This window comes from Pseudonaja textilis, chromosome 2 (assembly GCF_049901715.1).
Source record: "Pseudonaja textilis isolate UNSWEBS1 chromosome 2, rPseTex1.2, whole genome shotgun sequence".
Taxonomy (NCBI): domain Eukaryota; kingdom Metazoa; phylum Chordata; class Lepidosauria; order Squamata; family Elapidae; genus Pseudonaja; species Pseudonaja textilis.
The window spans coordinates 242,267,754-242,293,392 of NC_141991.1; the positions used below are offsets into that span (position 1 = coordinate 242,267,754).

Consider the following 25,639-nt stretch of genomic DNA (forward strand, 5'->3'; position numbering starts at 1 on the left):
AGACTTATTAATTTATAATTTGGTTTCATGAATTTATACCTGACCTCATCCAAATCAGGCAGTTCTCAATAAACATATAAAATATTGAAAGCTGTCAAACCCAGAGCATAAACTTGCACAGTAATTATACAGCAGCATTGCTTTGAATGAATAGAAACCATTACTCGGTGATCACAAAACGTGGGAAATCATCAAAACACCAATGGATTTACTGCCCCATGTTTTGTGGCAAAAATACTAAGTCTTATTTCTTTTCAATTGCCAGCAAAATAAGATTTACAGTGATAATGGTTTCACTGTATATGCCTATGTGATTTTTGTACTGTAGTTTATATAGGCATCTAGTCAACAGAAATACTGTTCCCTTTTAAAATTTGCACAAAAATCAAGTAACAAGGTCCAAGAGAGAGCATATACAATTCCTAGCTTATCATTTTATTAGTTTTTAAAGAAATTTTGTAGTCATGTAAATTGTGAAGAAAGTAAACATTTTTTTTTTATTTCAGTACACCTGCTATTGATAGCTTAAACGAGAAGAAAATCAATTAGTGAAAGAAATGAGACATTTGACATATTCCTTTATAAATGCCTTTATGCAGTCTCTCCCTTTGGATAAAAAGGGAAAAAGTCGTTAAGTTGCTGTCTTATTCGTTCAGAGTGCAACCCTAACTAAAGTGAAGCTTTAACCGATTAAAATTTTATTTGCTCACTAATACTTTGCCTTTCCCTTTGTTAACTTTTCCATTGTGCAATAAGTACTTACTTTACTCCATAAAACAGTAGAGGGGGTCAACCTATTCTCCAAAGCAGTGGTCGCCAACTGATGGGCTGTGAGAAAATTTTGATGGGCCACAGAGAAATCTCACCCCTCCAGAGCACCCCCCAAAGCAATTAATCCAGCCTGTGCAGAAACACAAGGCTGTGCCGCCCACATGGCCCATGGGAACCCTCCCCGCCCACGCACTCCTTACCCAGCAAACTTGCCTGCTAAATTGCTATTTTTCCAACCATCAGCTGTTCTGCTGTGCTGAGAGATTTAGATTAGCTAGGAAGCAGGAAATGGTTGGATTTCTTGCTTTCTAGCTAGTCTTTAGATCTTCGACTGTGCTTTTAAGCACAGCCGAATCTCCCTTAGGACTGAAGGTTCTATTATTCAGTCCAGACTCACGGCAAGCAAATTTTATCTGACAGACTCAGGTAGCTGATGTCAGATAGATAGATCACTGAACGATTCTGTGAGCAACTCAATCTGCCTACCTGCTTTGCCTGATTTTGGGTAAAAGTTGCTCTTTTTTTATAAAAAATTCAATATTTATATAAATATTTATAATATTTACATACAAGCCATGACCAGCCAGTCACATGACCACCAAGCCACACCCACAAATTAGGCCATGCCCACATAACCAGTTAGTGGTCCCTGGGATTTAAAATTATGAGTTTGGTGGTCCCCGAGGTCCAAAAGGTTGGCAACCCCTGCTCCAAAGGATATCCAAAGCCATGGATGGAAACTAATCAAGGAGAAAAGCAACCTAGAACTAAGGAGAAATTTCCTGATACTTAGAACAATTAAATCAGTGGGCTGACTTATGGGTGCTCCAGCACTGGAGGTTTTTAAAAAGAGATTGGACAACCATTTGTCTGAAATGATATGAGGTTTCCTGCTTGAGCAAGGGGTTGGACTAGAAGACCTCCAAGGTCCCTTCCAATTCTGTTATTCTATTAAACATCATGTACATTGCTTACAGCACCCCAATTAATTAATTGCAGTAACTATTCTCAAGAAAGAATTATTTCTTGAAATCTGACATCAACATAACTATTCTCCATTTGCCCCACATAGATACTGTAATCCTTGACCTATGCCAAACTGCCTCTAATTTAATTTATTCATTAATCTATATTTCATATTTATATTTATATACTCCCATCTTCTGAATGCGATTCTGGGCATCAGGCAGTTAAAACTGATCACAAAAAAACAAGCTCTAAAAATTATACCATAATAAAAATCAAAATAAATTATAACATAATAAATTTATCATTATTATTATTAAAACTGGGTAAAAGTATGTTCGATACAGTGCAGCCATCTCACCAGTGCTCCATTTTCCCAGGATGGCTTACACAAAGGCAACTACTTGGGCTATGATCCTTTAAGGAAATAAAACACTGTAAAAATAAACTGAACATACATTCATAATTAATGTTTACTCTTTCAATAAATTCAGTAAGTTGTCTTATTGGATGAATATTTATACTTGATGATTTTAATGTTTTTTTATGCTATAAGCTGTCCAGAGTTGCTCAAACTAAGATGGGCAGAAAATAAATTTAATAAACAAATTTTGCATATTGTAAGAATTGTGGGAAATCTACACGATTCCTCATGCCATATTTGAGCAATAAGAAAGCAGAGCCTAAGCAATAAAATTAACAAAACACAAGTGAATCTTTGCAGTGACACATGTTTTTAAAGCGAAATATATCTAGATATACTACTTCCTGAAATAACTTTACAATGAAATTTCAGGTGCAAATGCTTTATAAAGCGTTGTTCAAAATGGAGGGGTGTTGACTGCAACTTGTGAAATGCCACATCAAGAGCAGAGAATCAGTGGGATTATACAGGTATATGACACTTACCTGCTGAGATGTCCTCATCAACCAGATCATGTTCTTCTTCTTGAATTTTGGTTTCAGGTCCTGATTGTTCAGGAGTAATATTAACCGTCTGAATGGTTTCTGCAGTCACTCCAGCTGAAACATCAAGACACAAAACACTAAACCCATTTGTAATTTTCTCCGAATCCGAGAAAACACACTTCAGCTTTATATTATGCATTTATTGCATTAAATAATCTGACAAATTGAGAGGAGATTGGATAGCCTACAAAAATTTGTGAACTGATATTTCTTTGTCCAGGCTTTTCAGACTTTGACCCGAGTTCAATGATTTCAAGATTTCTTGGGCTTCTGAGATCTAATTCAAGATCTCATCAAGATCTAATTAATAAACCTAGGAGTAATATAGAGCTAATAGCAAACAGAAATGGTACTTCCTGCCTGGGAAGCAATGTTCTCACAATCTGGGTAGATAAAGTTCTACTTTAAAACGACGCTCACATTTAAGAAAAAGAAACTTTGCAATTGCAGTGAAAATCAGTGAAGATATAAACCTGCATTTGTCCTGTTGGTAACTTTGCTTCCCATCTGTTTGTTGTTCCTAACTTTTCCTTCTATCCATCTGTTCCCTCCCTTGCTGAAGAAAAAGGCATATGGTATGCTTATAAGGGCAGAGGTCTTCAATTAGGGCAAGGACATGCAAACTGTCCTGGATACTTAGGACACAGTATGATAAGTACAATAAATGCACTTCGACACAGCACAACTATCCTTGTTGTTTGTATTTTACTCCATTAGCGAATTAGTAGCATAAAAGGGGGTTAGGTTCCTTTTTTAAGAGTTTGTATTTTTTAAAAAAAGAGAGGCTATATAAAGATAATGCATATCTTCTAGAGTCAGCACCAAGGCAGACTGTCATATATCCGCTGTGAGAGCTAGATCTAATAAGGTCAAAGCTTGAGGACATAGTGATCCATTTCAATAACAATGCATAGGTGCCAACCACATCTTCCACCCCCCAAAAACATGGTCAAGAGAAAGAGAGGAGGTTTAAGCGTCGAGATTGCTATAGCCTGACTCTTACAGTGCATGCGGTTTCTGATTTTCTTCGTGTTAATGGCTTTTCTCTCAAAAGGTCTTGCCAAAAGTTGTATCCTTGAATTCCTGCCTATAAGCCTTCTGGCTTATAGTATCCATCTGAGAAAAGTCAGACATCTACATCACTAAACAATGCAACAACCTCAAATGCTGAAAGACAATCCAATCCAAAACCCTCAAAGCCAGAGAAGATGAAAAGTAACATCAAAAACAAATCCACCCAATTTGGCCAGGGGTCTCAATGCCGAATACAATGCACAATCATGGTTCTCCAATGTTTTACGGTAGGGTACATTTCGGCCTACTGGGTGCTGACAGAATACCGTATCTTTCCATCTATAAGACTTAATGATGCTGGAGATGGTCTCTGCTCCAGCTGTTCGAGTCCTAGCACTGCATGGCAGCATGCATTCCTGTCACTCGCCTCAGCTGCTGCCCACCTAGCAGTTCGAAAGCCTGTTCTATGCAAGTATGTAACTAGGTACCACTTCGGTGGGAAAATGAGTTGGTGCTCTGTGCAGTCAGTCAGATTCCTGATAGGGCTGAACCTTCCTGGCTATGGCTCCTGTTTGTGAGGTGGCTCTGGGGAGGTAAGAGGTTATGGATGATGCTGCAGGAAGATCCACTTGTCTTTTTTTCTGGTGCGAAATTAATTCTCCCTTTTGTGATGCACCTTGTGCATCACTGCACCTTGTAAAGCACGTGGGCATTTCCTACAACAGAGCTGGTACCTTGGCAGCCAAACTACTACTCTACAATAGCATTGTGGTCTCCTGGCTAATATAACAACACCATATGCTAACAATTATAACAATCACCACATTAGCACTTATTATAATTTTTTTCTATGTTGGTCCCAAAGCTTCTCCCAAAGGAAAGGAATTCTATTAGGGAATCCAAGTATTTCACTTTCATCTGACCTTTATTCATTGGATAAACTCAAAATCCTACTCCAGGCTATGGAGGAGGAGGAGGAAGAAGTGGCATTCTTGAAAAAGGTGTGCAGGAACCAATTAAGATGCCATTATATGGATGAATTCCTCCTAAACCTCCCCAGCGCAATTTATCATTATTATAAAACAGATTTATATCTTGCTTTTCCTCTAGGAGCTCAAGGCAATGTTCAGACCATTCCTTCTACCATTTTCCCTTACTGTATGTTGGGTAGAGAAATAGCGACTTATCCAGTGATAAGCAACCACTGATCTATACTAATCAGAGCTACCAATTGGAGAGCAGAACATGCAATAATGTTACTTAGAAAGCATTATCAACTTGCACAGAAAGCAGTGCTTACACTAGTTTATATTTAACACTGAAAAGCCGGGGCATATTATTTATTATTCATAAAGCAAATCTGTCAGATTTTTTCTGAACCTCCATGAGGGAAAAAAAAATCATAAATAATAAAAAATAAATAAACCCAGGCACAGCACTGGAGCAGAGGGGAGGAGGTGAAAGAAGAGAGAAATGTGAAAAACAGAAATAATTTAGATGAAGACAGACTGTGAAATACAGGTCCTTTCTCTGAAATAAAGTCAATGAACAAAAGCATGCATTACCCAGCCTTACCTCCCTAGTCTTCAGTGCTTTTTTAGATACCTGGTACAGCAAAGTTAATTATAACAAACACTTTGCCCAGTTACAGGATTTAACATGGGACTATTACAAGATATTTACCTTTCTGCAGATTAATAACAATGCAGAAGCAGAGGTGGTATTCAGCAGGTTCTGACCAGTTCTGGAGAACCAATAGTGGAAATTTTGAGTAGTTTGGAGAACTGGAAAATACCACCTCTGACTGGAGATTTTACAGTATCCTTCCCCTGCCATGCCCACCAAGTCACGCTTCACTGAACCGGTAGTAAAAAAAAATGAATTCCCACCACTGTGCAGAAGGACTGCCATAACCATAGTTTGCTGTTTAGAAGTAACAATACCATTTTGTCAATGGTGCAGTCATAATATTTATTCATTTAATTCAAATTAGACTCCGCCCTAGTCCAAACTGACTTGGGCAGCCCACAATATAAATAAACTGCAAAAACACAATACCAGACAAGATGGGATCTGGTTGCTCTGTCTAAACATAAACAAAACCACATCCATCTCAAATCAAAACTAATCAATTTAGGAATAAATGAAAATAATACTTTTTTTCCCATTCAGAAAATAACAGAAAGAACTAATAATTTTCAGTTATCATCTAAGTACAGGGCTTGCATACTAAAACATTGCAGCTGTTTTAAAACTCTCTTAAACTTCTGTAGCTGAATTCTATTTTATCAAAGCAGCATAGGTCAATTTCAAGAATCCTTTGAAGTCATCTGGTGGTTGCCAGCAATAGAAAGTAACTGGACAGTGCCTCAATATCTGGTTCTGATAAAAATAAAAATAAAAATCACAACACTGCATGTAAACAGTGTTTAGCTTCTCTGGATGTACCTTCGAGTGCCAAATGTGCAATCAAATAATGCACATTTGTGTCTCTAAACATCCAGAGAAATGGAGCAGCTTGGATCTGGAGCATCAGGGAGAATGATATTAATTGGACAAGGGTTAATTACATCATTGTCACAAAAGGCTAACCAACCACTCTGTAAGAAAGGAAACTAGGAAACGAACATGTCAATGTCAATCAGGGTTTTTTTGAAGCCTTCAAGAGCATGGCTATAAATCAGGGGTGTCAAACTCATGTCGTCATGTTGTTGTCACAAGATGTATCGGGACTTCCCCCCTTTGTTAAACCAGGCGGGGGCAGGGCCAGCCCGTGATGCATCCGGCCCAAGGGCCGCGAGTTTGACAGCCCTGCTATACATCCATTGACTTAGAAAAGCAGAAGAAAAAGGCCTAGAGTTTAAACCTTGGAGCATAGACTTCTACAGATTTGGTTTCCATGTATGGCCGTGGAACACCTGTTCCTGGATGTCATGTCTGGTTGCAATAGAGAATAATCCATAATCCACACTATGTCTGAGAACCTTCTCCTAAGAAATCTAATTCCTAAATAAAGGGTAAGGGTCTGGAGTGCTGAGATTTAGCAATACAGCCTGATGTGAAGCCTGACAAATCTACTAGATTTGCTGTTTCAATCCATCATCTCAAAAATTTAGACCACAATCCCAGAAAGCAAATCTCTCTATCTGAAATACTCTTTCACTTTCTAGTTCTCTTACATGGACTGGAAGGATGGATAAATAGAATATTTTAAACCCATGGGTTCTTAAAGCTTCCTTCCTTCCTCATTTCCTAAGTTTTCAAAATTCAGAGCTGCTCTTTGTGGTATCATCTGTCCCCACATAGATTACAAGAAAAGGATAATTGTCAGAAGACTTGACAAGCTCTCAAAGTTGCTCTGTCATATCCCTGATACTTGTACTTGACAGGAAGCTTATTTTATAAGTTTATGGGTAAAATCTGTAGATATTTTTTAGTTCTTCATAATAGTAAGTCAATAAGTACCAAAACTTTTTTTTCTTTTTCTACAAATTTCCTCAGACCTTTAGGGATTCCTTCCTTCCTTCCTTCCTCCCTCCCTCCCTCCCTTCCTTCCTTCCTTCCCTCCCTCCCTCTCTCTCCCTCTCATAATTAACTTACAAGCAGAGGACAACCTCTGGGTAGCTTGCAAAACTATAACATCTATACATACCATACCGGTATATATTTTAAAACCAACCATGTTTCTTAACTGTGAAAGTATTCAGGGACCTTGCAAGAGACCAACATCTTCTGTGGGACTCAGCAAGTAACAGTTTAAAAACGTCTGGGTGAAGGCTGACCATGCCTGATATGGAAACAGAAAGATTTTCTCTGTGGTGTCACTTATCGGTGGTTGTTATCTCTCAACCGAAGCTAGAGAGCTTAGTTTCAATTATTACTTTTTGATAATTTATATTTCTGCATTAAGTCTAAAACTCTGAAACTGAAGCCTTGTCATGAATTCTATCCAGTTGAATGTTCACATATAGATGCAACTAAAATTCAATTAAAAGCACTTAAGGATTTTAAAGACAGGAAGCTGAATTTCCCTGTCTTTTACGGAGAGACAAACGCAAACATGAAGAATCGTTAACAGAAAACCACAATACTTAAAGTCATTATTTCTACACATCTAACTCTGCACAGGACTGGAGCTTCCAATCAAATATGAAGGGATAGAAGCATAATTGGAATAAATAGGTAATAATTTAAACCTTCCAGATGTTGTTGAAGAAAAACAAATTCATATCGATGAGTTCCTCAAGGAGGGGTGTGTGTGATGGCGGAAGCAGTTGGCGGACATATCTGAATAAATAAGAACGTGCTAATATTGAAAGATGCAAGACATTCTGTGGTTTATTTTCAGACAGAAGATTTGTATTTATTGGAAAGAGATTTCTGCAGTGACTGACCAGTGCTGCCCTACACACTCCATGACAGACAGACTGCCTGCTTCACATTAATTCACTTCACACTATTTCTATCGATCCACAGTCAGTTCCCCAGTCTCTCTGCACACATTGCCTGTCTGGCTGCCTACATTCACATCAGCACATATACACAAAGGCCACAGAAAGATAACCTTTTGCTTTCCATTAAAGACACAGTAGCCATTTTTTTTCTATCTGCAGCAACATCAGACATATAAATATACCGGAGTTTCTATTACCTACCTTGACAAATCAAGTGCTCAAAGATTTCAAATACATTCCAATGTTGCTGTCTTTAAAAAAAAAAAAAACCCAGCTTTTTTCACATTTTAAGAAAAGATGTTACTTTGGCCAAAAAGAAGAAGAAGAAGAAGTATCAGTGAATATTGTGCAGCTCAGATGGAAGGGAAAAAGTGGAACAATGGATGCATGGAAAAGAAATTGTCTTGATATACAGTAATGCAGTTTGAAGCATTAACCTGAACACAAGATGAACCTGGGTTATCTGAGATTTTTCTAAGGTTCATGTGCATTAAAATGCTTAGTCAAATCCAAAGCATGATTTTAGCTGAATTATAATCGTGCAATAATTCTAAGAACTGGACATACAAAAACATGTAAATCAAAGGTGATATTCAGCTGGTTCTGACCGGTTCTAGAGAACCGGTAGCGGAACTTTTGAGTAGTTTGGAGAATTGGCAAATACCACCTTTGTCTGGCACCGCCCCCATCTATTCTCTGCCTCCCGAGTCCCAGTTGATCGGCTGGGTCTTCTTTGGTTGCCCTGCCTAGGAGAATGGAGCTGGAAAGCAGGTTAGTGGGGTGGGGAGAGAATGGGGATTTTGCAGTATCCTTCCCCTGGAGTGGGGAAGGAATGGAGATTTTATAGTATTCCTCCCCTGCTATGCCCACCAAGCCGCGCCCACCAAGCCATGCGCACAGAACCAGTAGTAATTTTTTTTTGAATCCCACCGCTGATGTAAGTGCACGGATTGTATGTGAACACTCATATTAGAAAATCTTTTGGTAATGCTAGTGGCATTTCTTCCCAAAGAAATAAGGAGAGAAATCATAACAATGTAACAACTATAATCAAGTACCAATATACGTACATTCACTAACCAAAAGGTTGACGGCACTAATGCTAGGTTTTAGGGGTCCCAATAAATAATAAATGATATTAAAATTTGGTTTAGAACACATTGTTTGTATCCACATATCCACACACTGGTCAATTAACCCTGTCCTTCTGGGCTTGCACACTAATCCACTGCAGGTAGTCCTTGACTTACAACTATTTGTTTAATGACCATTTGAAGTTACGATGGCACTGGAAAAAGTGGCTAATCAATGTTTTTCACACTTATCACCACTGCAGCCATTCCATGTTCATATGTTCAAAATCTGGATGCTGGCTCATATTTATGATGGTTGCAGTGTCCCAAGGTCACGCGATCTTCTAACAAGCCAAGTCAATGGGGAAGCAGAATTCATGTAACAACCATGTTACTAACTTAACAAGTGCAACGATTCACTTAGCAACGGTGGCAAGAAAGTTTATAAAAGGGTACGAAACTCGCTTAACAACGGCCTTGCTCAGTATCAATTGTAGTTGTAAGTCGAGGACGGCTGGTATGATGGCTATCTTTGCATAACTTGCTAGGCCAAGCTTCCCAATCCTGGGTGTTTTAGGGAAGCATGAAAGTATGAATTCTCAGCAATACCTTTTTCAATGTGGGGAATTTTCAGAGCTGAAGTATTTATAGCTACAGGATATGTAAGATGGGAAATGCTGTGGTGAGTTAAAATCTGTCTGGCCCATTTGTGGGCTGTTATGTTCCTTAATGCCAGGTTCTATGAAACTAGGGTGTATTTTAAAATATTGTTCCCAATCTCTCACTAAGGTAAATTTAATAAAGCAATACTTGACTTAGACTTAAGCAGGGGTGGGTTTCTATCGGTTCTGTCCACCTCTGTAGAATTGGTAGCTCTGAAGAGCAGCAGACAAAGAACTGGTTCTATGTCTGCTGATGTTTTTACCCACCTGGGCTCTTACCTGACCTTTATATCCTGTTTTTTCAACTCCAGCTGCTGAACAAGGCACAGCTGCAGTTAAAAAAGCAGGAAAAGAGGGCTGTTTCAAAGGCTGCTACTCTGCACGCAGTATGCTGATGATGATTTACAGCCGCACGCTCCCAGCGTGCAGGGAAGCACATCATAAATCACCGAACCTCGTAAATGACCAAACCGGTAGTTAACCTTGTCGTATCCCACCCCTGGAATTGAGGTTCACTGAAATATTTCGGTCAACTTTCAGGAAGGACCAAATCAGGCAGTCTTTTCTAGGTTAATTGCCAAGTGAGAGAAAATCCCCGTGTTTCTGAGGCTGCTAACAATTTGCTTATTGTCTGTTCATTTGCAAACTGAACAGCAGTAAAAAGCTTCATAAAAATAAATCCATCCTAGATTAAGCATGCAATTTTAAGGATGCAAATACTAGCTCTATCAATGTATATTATAGAGCAGGGGTATCAAACACAAGGCCTGGGGGCCGGGCCGTTCTGGACACAGAAAAGGAACAGCCCATGGTGCCTCTTCCAGTGAAAACGGGGGTCGGGAGGGCCACGAACGGCTCTCCCGAGCTCCGTTTTCGCCGGCAGAGGGTTGCAGGAGGCCATCTCAGCTGAAAACGGAGCTTGTGAGCAGCACTCCCAAACTCCATTTTCACTGGCAGAGCACTCGGGCCACCACAGGTGCCCCCGACACAAAAGATGTCAAACTGGCCATGCCCACCCTGGCCACACCCATTGCCTGGCACCCCAAGGTCGAACACAACCCTGATGCAGCCGTCAATGTCATCGAGTTTGACAATCCTGCAATAGAGGTTGCTGTCACAAATGTGACTGCAATGTTATGGCCAGAAAGGATAACAAAATGGTCAAACTTAGCATCAGAAAGCTGAGGAAACTCTACCTTCATATTAAAACTTTACAGTATGTAAAGAGATTGCCAGATTGCCAACAAGGCTCTATTTTTCTTAATCATAGTGGATTTTTCTTTTGTAAAAAGATGTACAATTATCAAAAACAACAACGGAAACAAAGAGCTTTCATCTCTCGGACAAAACAAGATTATGCTATGTGGAAATCTTGAAGGTGGGAAGTTTAAACAAAAATCAATCATCAAGACACTAAAAGCTTCATACAATTTCACAGATGAGAGCTGTAAAATTTTGGACTGTCTATTCCAGAGTACTTTCATTTTAGTAAATGATGTAGTATGGAGATGTATATATTCAGACGTAGCAATGAGTTTGATGAGGACTGTTCCCACAAAGGGGATTGCCCCTCTGAAGAACATCTAGAATTTCAGCTAGTCCAAAATGCAGTGGTATAGGCAAGGATGGATGTGTAGTATTGTCTATGGAGATTCTCAGTCATCCAGGTCATGGTTATCCCAAAGGTGCTTTTTTCAAGAGGCAAGTGGACTTTCTGGTTTTTCTTTGAAGACATTTCATTTCTCATCCAAGAAGCTACTTCAGCTCTGACTGGATGGTGGGGATTTATGGAAGGATTTATATCTGAAGAAGTTTCTTGGATGAGAAGCGAAACATCTTCAAAGAAAAAGCAAGAAAATCCAGTTGCCTCTTGAAAAAGCATCTTTGGGACAACCATGACCTGGATGACTGAGAATCTTCATAGACACCTTACATTTAAGTTATCTATGGAAATTATTTTTTTTAAAAAAATGTTTTGTTGTATCTAGTGCATTAGACAACAAAATGGCATTGATACGTTTACTGGACCAACAAAGGCAGGTAAGGATGATGTGGGAGGAGACTCATGTCTTGTTGTTGTTTTTTAACAAAAGGTTTGTTCCTTGTAAGAAGTACCAAAATCTTTGCAGATTTTTCTAATGCGAAAAAGGATTTTAAGCAATCTGATTTCTTGGCTGTTTTTTTTTTTTTTTTGCTGACCCATGAACTAGTGAACACGGTGTTCATTTCTTTTCATTTTTCCTACTTAAGTGTGACTTTTCATTTTTTAAAAAATATACTTTATTTTTAATCTTTAAAAATGCACTGTGGCAAGAGAGTACATATGATGCTGGCACCAGTAAACATACGCAGGAAGAAAGTGCAACGACCACACTTAGGAAATATACTTATAATCTAAATTTAATTTGGTTAGCCTGGAGGCATCTCAAATTGGTTCATCTGGCTACATAACCAATAGTACCCAAAGGTTGCAAGTGTATTTATTTGCTCTATTCTTTTTAAAAATTACAAAAAAGTAAAGACATGGTTCAGTTCCCTGAAGTTCAAGATAATTTTACAGAAACCACTTTATACAATCAATGAGAATATTAATGAGGAGGCAAGAGTAGAGCAGCTCTTCTGAAAAAAAGAAATCTAAAAGAATTTTGTAAGAGATCCTCAACTCACAGCCTAAAGGCAATAGTCAAGGAAAATAATGGAGGGAAAACCCTACCAATAAAGATGAAATGTCTATTTTTCAACCCACATCAGTTGTGTTTAAAAAAAAATTAACAGTGCTAGGCTGCATAAACAGAGGTATAGAATCAAGATCACGTGAAGTGTTGATACCACTTTATAATGCTTTGGTAAGGCCACACTTGGAATACTGCATCCAGTTTTGGTCGCCATGATGTAAAAAAGATGTTGAGACTCTAGAAAGAGTGCAGAGAAGAGCAACAAAGATGATTAGGACACTGGAGGCTATAAAACATATAAAGAACAGTTGCAGGAACTGGGTATGTCTAGTTTAATGAAAAGAAGGACTAGGAGAGATATGATAGCAATGTTTCAATATCTCAGGGGCTGCCACAAAGAAGAGGGAGTCAAGCAAAGCACCTGAGGGCAGGACAAGAAGCAATGGGTGGAAACTAATCAAGGACAGAAGCAACTTAGAACTGAGGAGAAATTTCCTGACAGTTAGAACAATTAACCAGTGCAACAACTTGCCTTCAGAAGTTGTGAACACTGGAAGTTTTTAAGAAGAGATTAGATAACCATTTGTCTGAAGTGGTGTAGGGTTTCCTGCCTAAGCAGGGGGTTGGACTAGAAGACCTCCAAGGTCCCTTCCAACCCTGTGTCATTCTATTCTATGTAGAAACTCTATGCAATCTGCATTTGGCAAATTATACAACAGGAGAAACTATACCTATTTTCTTCCATAGAGTTCCATAGATTTGAGAAAACAAAAGCAAACTCACAATAACTCTCAAAAATATTAAAAGTACATCAGAAGATGCATTGGATATTGTTCTCAGATATGATATCTACATAGTTGCTGACACCTTTCAAATGTTCTGATGGGTCCAGTTGTTTTTCTGATAAAAACCATCAGCCCAAAGGCTGTTGAACGAATGGCATGTAGGTTAAGTAAAAAATTCAAGGCAAAATAGGGCTTCCGGTTTGAGCTTCTTCGGCGATAGACCGAAACCTCGTCTCTGCGAGGCTTCGATCCGTGCTCGCCGCTGGAGCACCCCGAGCCGGCTGGTTTCGGGGCTAAGCCACCTCATAATTTGAGAGATAAATATAATATTAGAAAGCCACAGAAGAGGGGATTACAGATGAGTTAGAAGTAGAGAGACGAGGGGGTAAAAAGGGGAGGGAGAAGAAGAGGGGGAAGAAGGCAAGGAAAAGAAGTTGTAAAAGACAGAAACAAGAAATGGAGAAACAGGGAAAAAATATAAGGATTGTAACCATAAGCTTGTTTAGAGATAATGGGAGAAAATTTAATTGCAAAAGGGATTCTGCAAAGGTACATAAGATAGCATTGTTATATTATAAACAGAAATAATTTTAGAAAATATGATTAAAATGGATAAAATATTTACTGTAATGTAGTTGAATGTTTGGTAATAAATAAATGAATTAAAATGATTGAGAGAATTAAATGGGAACATTTTTAATTATTAGTAATGATTTATAAAAATATAAGTGAGAAATATGAAAAAAAAGAATTAACTATGGAAAGTTTGTAAGTGTTCCCAAGGAAGTATGATATTTAATTGAAAAGAAATGTTAAAGATGTTAAAATTTTAATGAATATTAATGATAGAATTGAACTGGAATGGAATGTGTGCTTTATTTACATATCTATATAATTTTTTTCTTTTTAAGAATATAGTGTGTATTGTATGTACCAAGCAGAATTAGATTGGAAGTTATGTATTATATTGAATGCTTAATCTTAAAGGTATACATTGAAGCTTAAATAAGAGTTTGAATGGATAAAATTAAAAGATATAAAGGTGTTATACTCCAATTGGTAACTACAGGAAAAAATAGTTTAATAAGAAAAGATAATATGAAATTAAAACAGGACAGACAAAAGTATAAATATAATGATTTGATTGAGATGAGATGATTAAAATAAAGTTGAGAAAATTAAAAGAGGGGAAAAACTATGCAGAAAATATAAATCGGTAATAAGATATGGGATAGAATATAAAAATGAGCATGAAATTGAGTTTGGTGTCTGTATGATAACCTGGGACCATGCTATTTTCAAAAAAGATGTTTTATTTGTATTTTGTTTTTGTGAAAACCCAAATAAAACTTTCAAAAAAAATAAAATTCAAGGCAAAATAGCTCTTGATTTTCAGCCACAAGTCTTCAAACATAATATATTTTGAGTACTAAACTCCACAACACCTCAGGTAGAGTTTGGAATAAGATGGGAGGCTAGATATATGGTTTTTAAAAAGAAATATAAAAATAAAAGATAAAAATTTTGGGTTGTAACTACAACGCACATACCATCACAAATTGTCGTAAGGCTCAGGTCTGCGTAAGATAACCATAGTAAAAAAAAAAACGTTGGTTTTCAATCAAAATAGAAAACAAAAGCTTAGTAATAACATTAACAAAAACAACAATAATAATCGCAGAGGTCTGCAAAACCATCTGATGTGCATCTTTTCCTTTATCTTTTGCTTATTATAAGAACATGGGAGGTGCATTTTGAATGTGTATTTCTGGGGCAGCCCATCTGGTTCTACCATTCATCTTTCATTCAAATCATAATCCTCTCAATGCTTCATCACAGCAGGCTATATAAAAAGTTAAAAGGAAAGTCTACAATTAGACAGAGTTTTAACTTCAACGTTCAGGAGTTAATTTGATTACAAATAAAGCTTTAACCATCTGCTTTAGCAATGTATTTCAGAGGTCTAATAGAGTGTGAATATTCTCAAATAGAAAGGAAAAAAATAATTCAAGTTCATTGGAAGGTTTAAAAATGAGATGTCAGTACCACACAAATAGGAAACAAAATGAAAAAAAAATCCATGGAAATACTGTATGATTAAATGAAGAGTTAATCTGGGAGATTTGCCTTCCCAGCTCCATTGAATTGTTTAAAAAGAAATTAAGCTAAAAGACAGGGCGATGACCTGCAACAGGGGTGTCAAATTCACGTCATCACATTACATGTCTCAACTTCCCCCCCCCTTTGCTAAATTAGGCATGGGCATGGCTGGCATGTGACATATCCAGCCTGTGGTCCACGAGTTTGACAGCCCTGACCGACAAGACTCTTTTGACTTATGTGTGGCGTGATTGGTAGGTTATAGACTAGCAGTCTGAGTTCTAGTCTTCCCTTAAACATGGAAGCCAAGTGGATGACTTTACATCGATTATTGCATCTTGTAATGCTGCTCTTGTGGGCTAATAGGAGGAGGGAACACTAGGCATGCCACTTTGAATTCCAGAAAACAAAGGAAACACGCACATCTAAGGAAGGAAGGAAGGAAGGAAGGAAGGAAGGAAGGAAGGAAGGAAGGAAGGAAGGAAGGAAGGAAGGAAAGAAAGAAAGAAAGAAAGAAAGAAAGAAAGAAAGAAAGAAAGAAAGAAAGAAAGAAAGAAAGAAAGAAAGAAAGAAAGAAAGAAAGAAAGAAAGAAAGTTAGTTTGTAGCTTTTCTTGAACCACAACAGTGAAAGGAGCAGCCAAAAATAAAGAATGAACACCCAAATGGAAAAATCAAAGTTATAAAGCTATAAATCCTTGGCAGCTCTTTCGAACGCTCAACTCGTTTCTTAACTCTGTGTTTCAAAAATATTTTGCAACTATAGACCACTTAATCAAAAATTGGAAAGTACTGTATGAAGACCACACAATTAATTTTTCCCCATTTATTATCTTTAGAACATGGGAGTTCAACTTCTCTGGAGATTAATGATTGTAATTGTATTTGGGGAATTACCCATCCTCTCCATTTTTAAGTCTTGTCAGCCTACACTTGCAGCAAAAAATTATGTATGATATCAAAGGAACTGATTGGCAGTGAATACAGAAGAACAGAATTGCAAGTGGCTAGTAGACTCTTGACTGGTCATTTAATTGATGATGAATGTGGAGAGGCAGTGGCTGAGATGATGAACAGGTCTTCACCAGTGAGGTTAAGGTGACTGTAGATTACTAGTGCCCAGGTATATTTGAAGCAGCTAATTTCTTTAGTCATTAGCCATGCTGTTCAAGCTGATCCACTTTCTTGTTCTATATAAAATAATTAGCACATATGCACATCACTGTTATTTGGCTTCTAATTTACATAATGCTAAAGACTTTGTCAGCAATTGCCATTTAACAGCCCTTATGGAGTGGAGTCTGGGCAAGTGAATGGAGCTAGCAGAGTGTTTTGATGGCCGGATGCCCTTCCTGTCACCAATGCGGAGTTTTGTTCAGCAGATATATTCTCAGGGTGCTCAGAGAGAGAAATATCTGCCTCTACCTAGGATCGAACTCACAGCCTCCTGATTGTGAAGTGAAAGCTCCACCTCTAGGCCACCCCACCATTTTCTCAGTGATGCCAGTTGCAATTTCTTCTGAATGCTTCCTGAACTTTGGGGGTTTACATCTTGCTCCCTTTCTCTTTATACATTACTAGAGTTACATCCTTTCTACAGAATTAGAACATACATTCAAAAGGGTTCAAGAGACTCTATTCCTAGAATGCCAGAACAGAGATGGTTGATGGAGAACAAGTTGCTTATGGCTGTACCACGGACAAAATGGTCATTTTTTCCCCCAGAGTTGGAAGGGACCTTGTAGGTCATCTAGTCCAACCCCCCCGCCCAAGTCTCATAGGTTGAGACTTCAGTTGAGAACCCAACTAAATTCCTTTATAGCCCTTTGCAACATATTGCAACATGCTTCTGTACACATGCTCTGGTGCGCCAAGCTATTACAGGAGGCTCTTTAGCAGGCAGGATCATGTGGGGGGAAACCTCCGAAAATCAATCAAAATCAAGACTTTCAAGAAAGAATCATAAACTGCTTGTTCAGGAATGAAAAAAATGACAAACTGCTCTGAAACTGTGCTATGAAACACAGAAATTATATTGTGTGATGTCATGCATCTTTACCAGCATATTACATCAATAAAAGTTGATGCATAATTTTGTTTCATACATTTATGGTTTAAGAAAAGAAAGTTTTGAAAGAATTAAGGAAGCAATCAAGGGACTAATCATCATATATAATAGTATTTTTAGAAAATTAATGTGTCAAAGAAAATATGGAAACAATTTGAATGGGACTATATAATTACCACAATAAATGTGAAATAAAGAGGGAGGGAGGGAGGGAGGGAGGGAGGGAGGGAAGGAAGGAAGGAAGGAAGGAAGGAAGGAAGGAAGGAAGGAAACAGCAACATATTCAAAGTGGCATAAAGAAATAAAAGAAATAAAATAAAAACTCAAATACAATCTCTATTCCAGCATTCAGATGTCCAGGATCTATGCATCAATAGGTTGTATGCTACAACAGAGATATTTACTTAGTTTTAAAGAATATAAACTAAATGTTTTCATCTAATATCCAGTGAAGTCCACATGAACTATTGTAAATGTTTTTTATAAGATACAAAAGAGGTATAAATAAAAATGGTAACAAAAATGTTTGCAAGAGAAATGTGAGTTTGAAATAATGATTTTGTATGAAATGTTAGATAATGGGCACGTTCATTTCTTGGGTGACTGTGAATGTCACATTCTATAAATAAATAGTAAGTCAACCACAGCCATTTTCTGAGGTTTCCATTGGCCATTTCATGTAAAGTTTTAAAATTAAAAGTTAAGATAGAGACAGTCCACATTATTACTAGAACATTAGAACATATTTGTGATATGATCCACACAATAAAAGGTAACAGATACTTCAATCTCAAAACTACTAAAATAACATTTGTACAGTAATTAGTGATGATATATATCTACAAGATCACCTGTTCCAAGTGCCCATCTATTAAGGGCCAACAGAAAAGGCACGTTACAGGTTCCTTCTATTAGGAGCTATCCTAAGACAATTTCTTATTCTCTCTTTATCAGTGTTTCTTAGCCTTGGCAACTTTAAGCCATATGGACTTCAACATGCTAATTGGGGAAATTCTGTTGGCTCAAGGTTCTTGAGAATTCTTGGCTTAAAGTTACCAAGGTCGAGAAACACTGCTCTATATATACATGTGTGAGGTAGAGAGGAGAAGTGGGTTTCACACAAAGAGAGGTACTAAACATTCTGACCTCAAAATGGGCAAATCTGAGTTCTGGCAGTTTATTTGATGTCCCAAAAAGCATTCAGAAAATATTGCTGGACATCTGGAATTGACCCATTTCATGGTTGGCCCATTTCTGAAACACCTCTTTTGGAGTCAGAATAGTCCCTCAAGTCTATAGTCCAAATTGCAGGTATTCTATGAAGGAAGATTTAATATAGATATGCTTTACAAGTTGACATAGATACTGTAATGTGAATCCTTGTTTAATGGCATCCTTATTTCTATAATTTAAACACCGGACGGTTATTTTAAACTGTTCAAATGACAGAATGGGAAGGATGCTATTTATAAATGGCAATTAAAATTCTGCGCAATATTTATTAAATAAATCTGTAACCTTGAGCTCTAAATCAGCTATAAAAAATATTCTGGAAAACTGAAATTTCTTACCGACAAGGGATATTCCTGGAAGAGTTTAATTAAACTGGTTTTGAAGAATATGCATCTGGATTAAGCAACATGGAAATTGTTGATGGCACCTTAGGGCTAATGATATTAGTGAGCATTATAGTAATAAATGGGTGATATTAGTTGTTCTGAATGGTATGGTATTGATTTGTGCCATTCATCTTCTTCTGATTTGCTGAAGAACTGAGCTTTTTATAATGCTAATGGAAATTAAGAGCTTTACAACATAGCACATGGACATATCTTAGCAACCAAGCACTTAGGAAGCATTGAAATATAAATACACATGTATTCATTCCTTGATTAGTTTTGGGGCAGACCATGTGAAGGCTCGTACATCTCTCTCTCTCTCTCTCTCTCTCCCCCCAATTTATATATTTTATCTTGGTCCTATAATTAAACTTTTTAGGCTGCTAATCCAATTAAAGCAGTTTTACAATGCCAACAATAAAATAAGTAACATAAATCTGCTGCAGTGCTAATACTCCAGATCAAAACAATCTGTAAAAGTGTCTAATAAAAGCATTACCAACAATACAATTGAAAAATTATATGAGTAGGTTAAGTCCTTGAAAAATAATATTAAAATCTTGGCATGGCATGAAAGTACTATAGCATAGGCATTATGTGATCCTCCTTAAGGCAAAGTCTGTCCATAGCCAAAGCGCCAATCATGGAAAAACCTTGTTAATTATAGTTACATATTATTCTTTATGTCTAATCTCAGTTAGCACAGCCACTATCTATATCAGTTGATGTTTTCAAAATGATGTCTCTATTGTAATAATCTTTATTTTATTTTTGTAAGCTGCTCAGAGCCATTCAGATTGACTTGAGTGGTCATGTAAATATTCTTCAATAAAATAAATAAATAATCAAGAAGAGTGATTTGAGCGGTGATATAAATTTTCCCATATAAAATAACTAAATAGTTCAAATGGGAGATATCAGTCTGTAAAAAACTAAAATAAGCCTAAAGGTAAAGGTTTCCCTGTCCTGACTTTAAAGTCTCTGACTTTAGGGGGCACTGCTCATCTCCATTTTCTACAAGAAAACTGAACCTGGGTAAAGACTTATTTTAATGAGTAAAGTGTTTTGTTTTGTTTTTTAAAAGCTTCCATAAAGGAAATTACTACTTGTTTACTGTTGCCTTTCAATTAAAAAGTATGCTCAAAAATAACAATAAAATACAATAAAGCATTATCTTGTTCCTATCTATACTGCATATTTTATTCTGTTTTCTAGGCCTGAGAGGAGAGGGGAACACTGATAAAATAAAAAATAATCACAGGTATGGATATCGTTTAGTGGGATGGATGCCAACTCCCAAAATTCTGAACAATAGTCATGCTCGCTGAGGAAATCTCTGAATTGAAACTCATATATCTGAAGCTATGCACTTTCTGGAGAAGGTTGCTTGAGGTCACCATCCCATGACCTCCACGCATGAAGTTCTGCTGGAAGGAAATCTCTCATCTTCCTTGTCTATGTGCCACAAGAAGCACTTGGTTTCTTAACCTGGAATCTGCTTTTTTTTTTTTACTTTATTTCACTAAAGTGTTACAGGGATTATTCAATAATTTATGCTCATACTACAATTTATGTCATGCCTGGAAATGGTAGCTGATCTTAACTAAGTTGGAAAAATGCAAAGAGACTATCCTTGTTTCTGGAGACAAGCTCTTGGAGAGGAGAAGGGCCATAACCTGTCACATGGTAAAAGAAGTGATGATTATGAATTCTGAAATATAGTCACGAACGGGGACACAACAGTATGAATGTACAGTTCCTCCCACAAAACTGTCATATTGCAACCCTCCATTCTCCACCACAAATGCTCATGTCTGTTGCGTTCTCCTTCATCTGGATTTTTCAACTCAACGTGGCTCGAAAGCAAAACAATGCAATTTAAGAATTTACCAAATTAAATCCTGCCCCTCAATGTTATTATTATTTGGGAAGTGTAGGGAAATAAAGTTGTCTATTTCCAAGTAAATGACCTTGTAAAAACACGTTCGTTTCCTAAAATACACCCATTTCAAAAAGATAATCTAGACATATAAAATTATTATCTAGCCTAACTACTAAAATAGATGCTTTATGCTTCATGAAACAATAATTAATTTGGTATAGAGAGTTTTCTTTCGTTTTTATTAATGATACCATGTGGCTAATAATATAGAGCTAATCCAGTGATGGACTGCTGCCAGTTAGGACCGATTCTAGCGAATCATGAGTTGTGGTGAGCAGTTGGCCCCGCCCACCCACTCCACCCTTTCCTGTCCTATATTTCCCTGTTTTTAGCTCAGCTGATTTGCGTGGCACAATGGATTACCACACCTCAGCTGTTTTATTCACCAGCGCTGATATAGAAGGTAAGTTTTTAAGCTTAAAATGGGCGGTTTTTGAATGCTGTGCATGCGCTCAATTGTTATGAACCAATTCTTAAACCGGTTGCAGCCCACCACTGGGCTAATCCTATACTGCTTTATGGGTTAAGAAACTGTTTTTTTTTTCACAGCTTAGATAAGATCAGCTACCATTTTCCAGGCATAAATTGTAAAACCAAATGGAAATTACAACTTTTACAACTGCATCAGAGAAAGGGCAAAACATATGCCTGAAGCTCAAAGTGACTCCTTCCTATCATGGATAGGTTATCATGGTAGCTGATGCAGCCAGCCTCTGCATTAAACCGAATACCAAGGAATATTGAGGGTTATTTTGAGAACAGCTCAGAATGATGTTATATAAATCTAAATTATATAAGTCATTTAGACTTAACAAGATCATGATACATCTTTCAAAGAAAATCAATTCAAATTTAAACACATAAAACAGTCTGGACAAAAAGGAAATTAAACAAATTCCAACCCAGCAAAAAAAAAAAAAAAAAAGGACAAGATAAATTAACTGAAACGGTCTCATAGAAGCAATCATAGAAGGATTTTAAGGTTTTAAGGTGTGAGGTAGATGAAAGGTTTCGTGCCCAAGGTTAATTCACAAAATTGACTTAATTCAGAATAAATGACGGGACGTAGCCATGGGGTACTAGCCAATCTGATATCAACTTGCAATCTTTTCCAGCTTTAAACTGACAGGCAACAAAGGAAAAGATGATCTTATCTATAAAAAAAGAACCCTTCATGTCTAAAAGGACAATTGAGATAGGAAGCTCCAAGAGCATAGCATATTCTTACAAAGCAAGACAAGAATGCAAAGGTTTATTAGAAAAGCAGCGTCACAGACACAAGCCTATATCTGCATGCATTATATTCTTGAATTAGGGCCAATAAATAAAATCCCTGTTAGATACATATTAAAAAGCACAGAACATTACACTCCTCTGATAGTTTGCACTCACTGAAGACATAGTATGGAAATGAGAATGGGCAGTTTTGAAAGCTGCTAGAATATTCTTAAAAAAGATTCTGAAATAGGCTATGTAAAACCTTGGTCCCATTGGCCATTGAGTACTGTTGGATGTGAAAATCCATGAAATCCAAATATACACAATTCATACAAATGATAGACAACGTGAGTTGCGTCCGCTTACTTCTTTTGTACAATTATGTAATTATGCAGATGACATGAATTGATATGTCAGTTGTTTGGATGGTTTCCAAAAAAGGAAGAGGGAGTTTTGTTTATTGTTTGGGAGCAAAAATCCAAAATACATTTTTGTTCATTGCATCTGGGGTTTCTTGAATTGAGGTTTTAATATAGAGGGTTTTAAGGATCCCTTTTAGGATACTAAGTAAGTTTCAGCTGATATTATTGCTTTCTTGAAATATTGCTGAATTTTGACATTATGCATAACCCAAGAGACATAATGGTTTTTTAAATATACACATTTAAAGAGATTTTTAATAGGTTTTTTTTTTTTAGAGGATGCTGAAGCATAAAAAGTATCTGTATTTTAAAATATTGTTTTGACTGTACACATACACACATACTAATGCTATTTCCCAAAGAAATATTTTCAAAACTGCTTTAAAAGGTAGTCTGGAATTGTTCTGTTTAAAACATTCTTGATCTCTCCTTACCTTTTTGCATTATCTATTAATGACCTATTAATTCTGAAGTTCAATTAAACTGCAAAATTCTCAAATGGCTCTTCTTTTTTTCCCCCCCTTTTACTTCATAGCACACAGCAACTAACAAGCAAATGCAGAAAATGCTCACGTGATATAACACTGTCCATATACTGGGGTAAATAAGGAGCCCAGGTATCAATGGCTTCCTTCCTGCCCGCCTGTTCAATTCTCCTCAGCTCTGCTAATAGTAAGGCTTGTGCAGCTTCTCTTACCTGAAAATCCAAACAGAACAGGGCATTGGTTCAATTAAAGCACTGGAATAATTGTAGAAAAAAGGTGCAATAAACATTAATTGTAACTTATCAGAGGGGGTCTAGTAGCACTTTTCCCAGTGTGTAAAGTATAAGCTTTTATGAGCTTTTCTTGCCTTTTAAGGACATTGGTGGGGTGAAAAAGGTATTATCAGATTCTTTTTTTTTTTTTTGGTAGACAAAGCTCTCCTCCAATAGCAATAGCACTTGGACTTATATACCGCTCCATAGTGCTTTATAGCCCTCTTTAAGAGGGTCTATGAAATTCTCCGTGGCCAAATGGCCATGGCCAACTCACCATAGCCAACTTGCTGTGGCCATCTCACTGCAGCCAACTCTCCACAGGACAACTTTCCATGAGACAACTTTCCATGAGACAACTTTCCATGAGACAACTTACTGCAGGGCAAGAGTTACACTATCGAAGAAATGGTGTGATAGAAACATTAAAGAAAGGATGCACAAGGAAGGACAGAACGAAATGTGAATGGCCAAAATTAAAATGCGATTTTAACATCGCTGAGCCTGGAGCCTGTTTTTGTGTCTTAAGAATGAAGTAACTTGTGGCATTTTCTTGCTCATTCCCCCCACCCCTCCCTGCCTGTTTTCTATGCAGTTTAATAATAGCCTTTTCCACAAAATAATCAGCTATTTTACTAATTTGTTTTCTAGCAAAGCATTGTACTCAAGTCACTTAATACCAATGAAAGATAAGTTCACGTGCTTGGAACATAAAATGTATTCCTAGCAGACGAATTTTTTTAAAAAATACATTTTTATTTATTTTAAATAATTAAATTGAATTGTTAAATTGTTCTGCAGTGAATTGGTCATGCTGAGTTGGCTGCGGTGAATTGGCTGCGGCAAGCTGTCCCATTCTGTGTCTAAGACGTTTACAGAGTCAGCATATTGCCCCAACAATCTGGCTCCTCATTTTACTGACCTCAGAAAGATGGAAGACTGAGTCAAGTTTGAGCCAGTCAGGATTGAACTGCGGCAGCGGCAGCCTGCAATACTGCATTCTAACCACTGCGCCACCAAGGCTCTAACAAAAAAAAAATTATCAACTAACCTGAGAGCAACCTGTGCTGTATTTGATAAGAGACATAATATAAAAAGATTCTTTGTAAAATTGAGCACTGAAGGAATAGGACATTTTTCTACTTCCCCAATGCTGTTGACGCTGAGGAAAGAACCACATTGACACAGAACGCCAATACTTTTTTAAATAGCAAAAATACTTTTTTAAATAGCAAAAAAATATATAGCAAAAATAGCAAAAATATATCCTGCCATTTTATCCACAGGACATGATGGCAGGCGTAACCAAAAGGTTTTGAGGGTTTTTTGAATAATCAGGTCCACTTATTTACATTGAGATTGGCTTTTGCCGAAGGATTCCCAAAGGTTCCAACAGTTACTCTCCCAGGCCAGTTTCTCTGATATGTTGAGACAGAGAGACAAATTTCCTACTCCGCACAGACCTGGATTTCACCATCACTATACAACGTCAGCAATAGTTTTTCAATTAAGCTGAGACGCCAACTCAACCCCCTACTGTAAATGTCACAGATTGGCTCCTCATATATTTCTTTTAAAGCTGCACAATCAACACTTTTCCCCTTTCCTCTTTTTGCCATAACAGCACAGATGTAATGTCAAGGCCAGATAGTCATTGATCAAAAATAGGGGACGCCAACTCCATTTGCCAGCTAGAGAAGTTACTCAGCACTTTCACCCTAGAAACTGGCCTAAAATAGAATGTCTTTTGCTTTGTTAAAACCACATCTAGCTTTTGAAAACAGCCAAATCCTTCTTAACAAATGCGAGTCCTTCCTATCTATCTATCTATCTATCTATCTATCTATCTATCTATCTATCTATCTATCTATCTAATTTCTCCCTGTCACTATTAGGTGCTTAAATAATTTTAAAATATTTCAAATTTTAAAATATTTCTGAGAGGGGGAAAAAATCTGAATTAAAAGCCACATAGAAGATAGTATTTTTTACCCAGGGTTGAAACGAGGGATCCTTGGTGCTCTTCTGAGCTTGGTTGTTTTCTTGCAAGACATTTCATTGCCAAACTAGCTAACGTCATCAGTGCATCTGATGACGCTACCTAATTTGGATAATGAAACATCTGCAAGAAAACGATCAAACTCAG

The 25,639-nt window shown here is 37.2% G+C and overlaps 1 protein-coding gene across 5 annotated transcripts in view; it reads right to left on the minus strand.

The window, feature by feature from the left end:
- WDR7 (WD repeat domain 7) overlaps positions 1-25,639 on the minus strand; it is a 247,568-nt gene that overhangs the window by 146,896 nt on the left and 75,033 nt on the right. For all 5 annotated transcript variants that reach the window (XM_087927448.1, XM_026715294.2, XM_026715277.2 and 2 more), the window contains 2 exons: positions 23,310-23,433; positions 2,647-2,760 (listed from right to left, as the gene is read on the minus strand). In XM_087927448.1, coding sequence (XP_087783574.1) covers positions 2,647-2,760; positions 23,310-23,433 — 238 coding nt within the window. The remainder of the gene's footprint in view (positions 1-2,646; positions 2,761-23,309; positions 23,434-25,639) is intronic.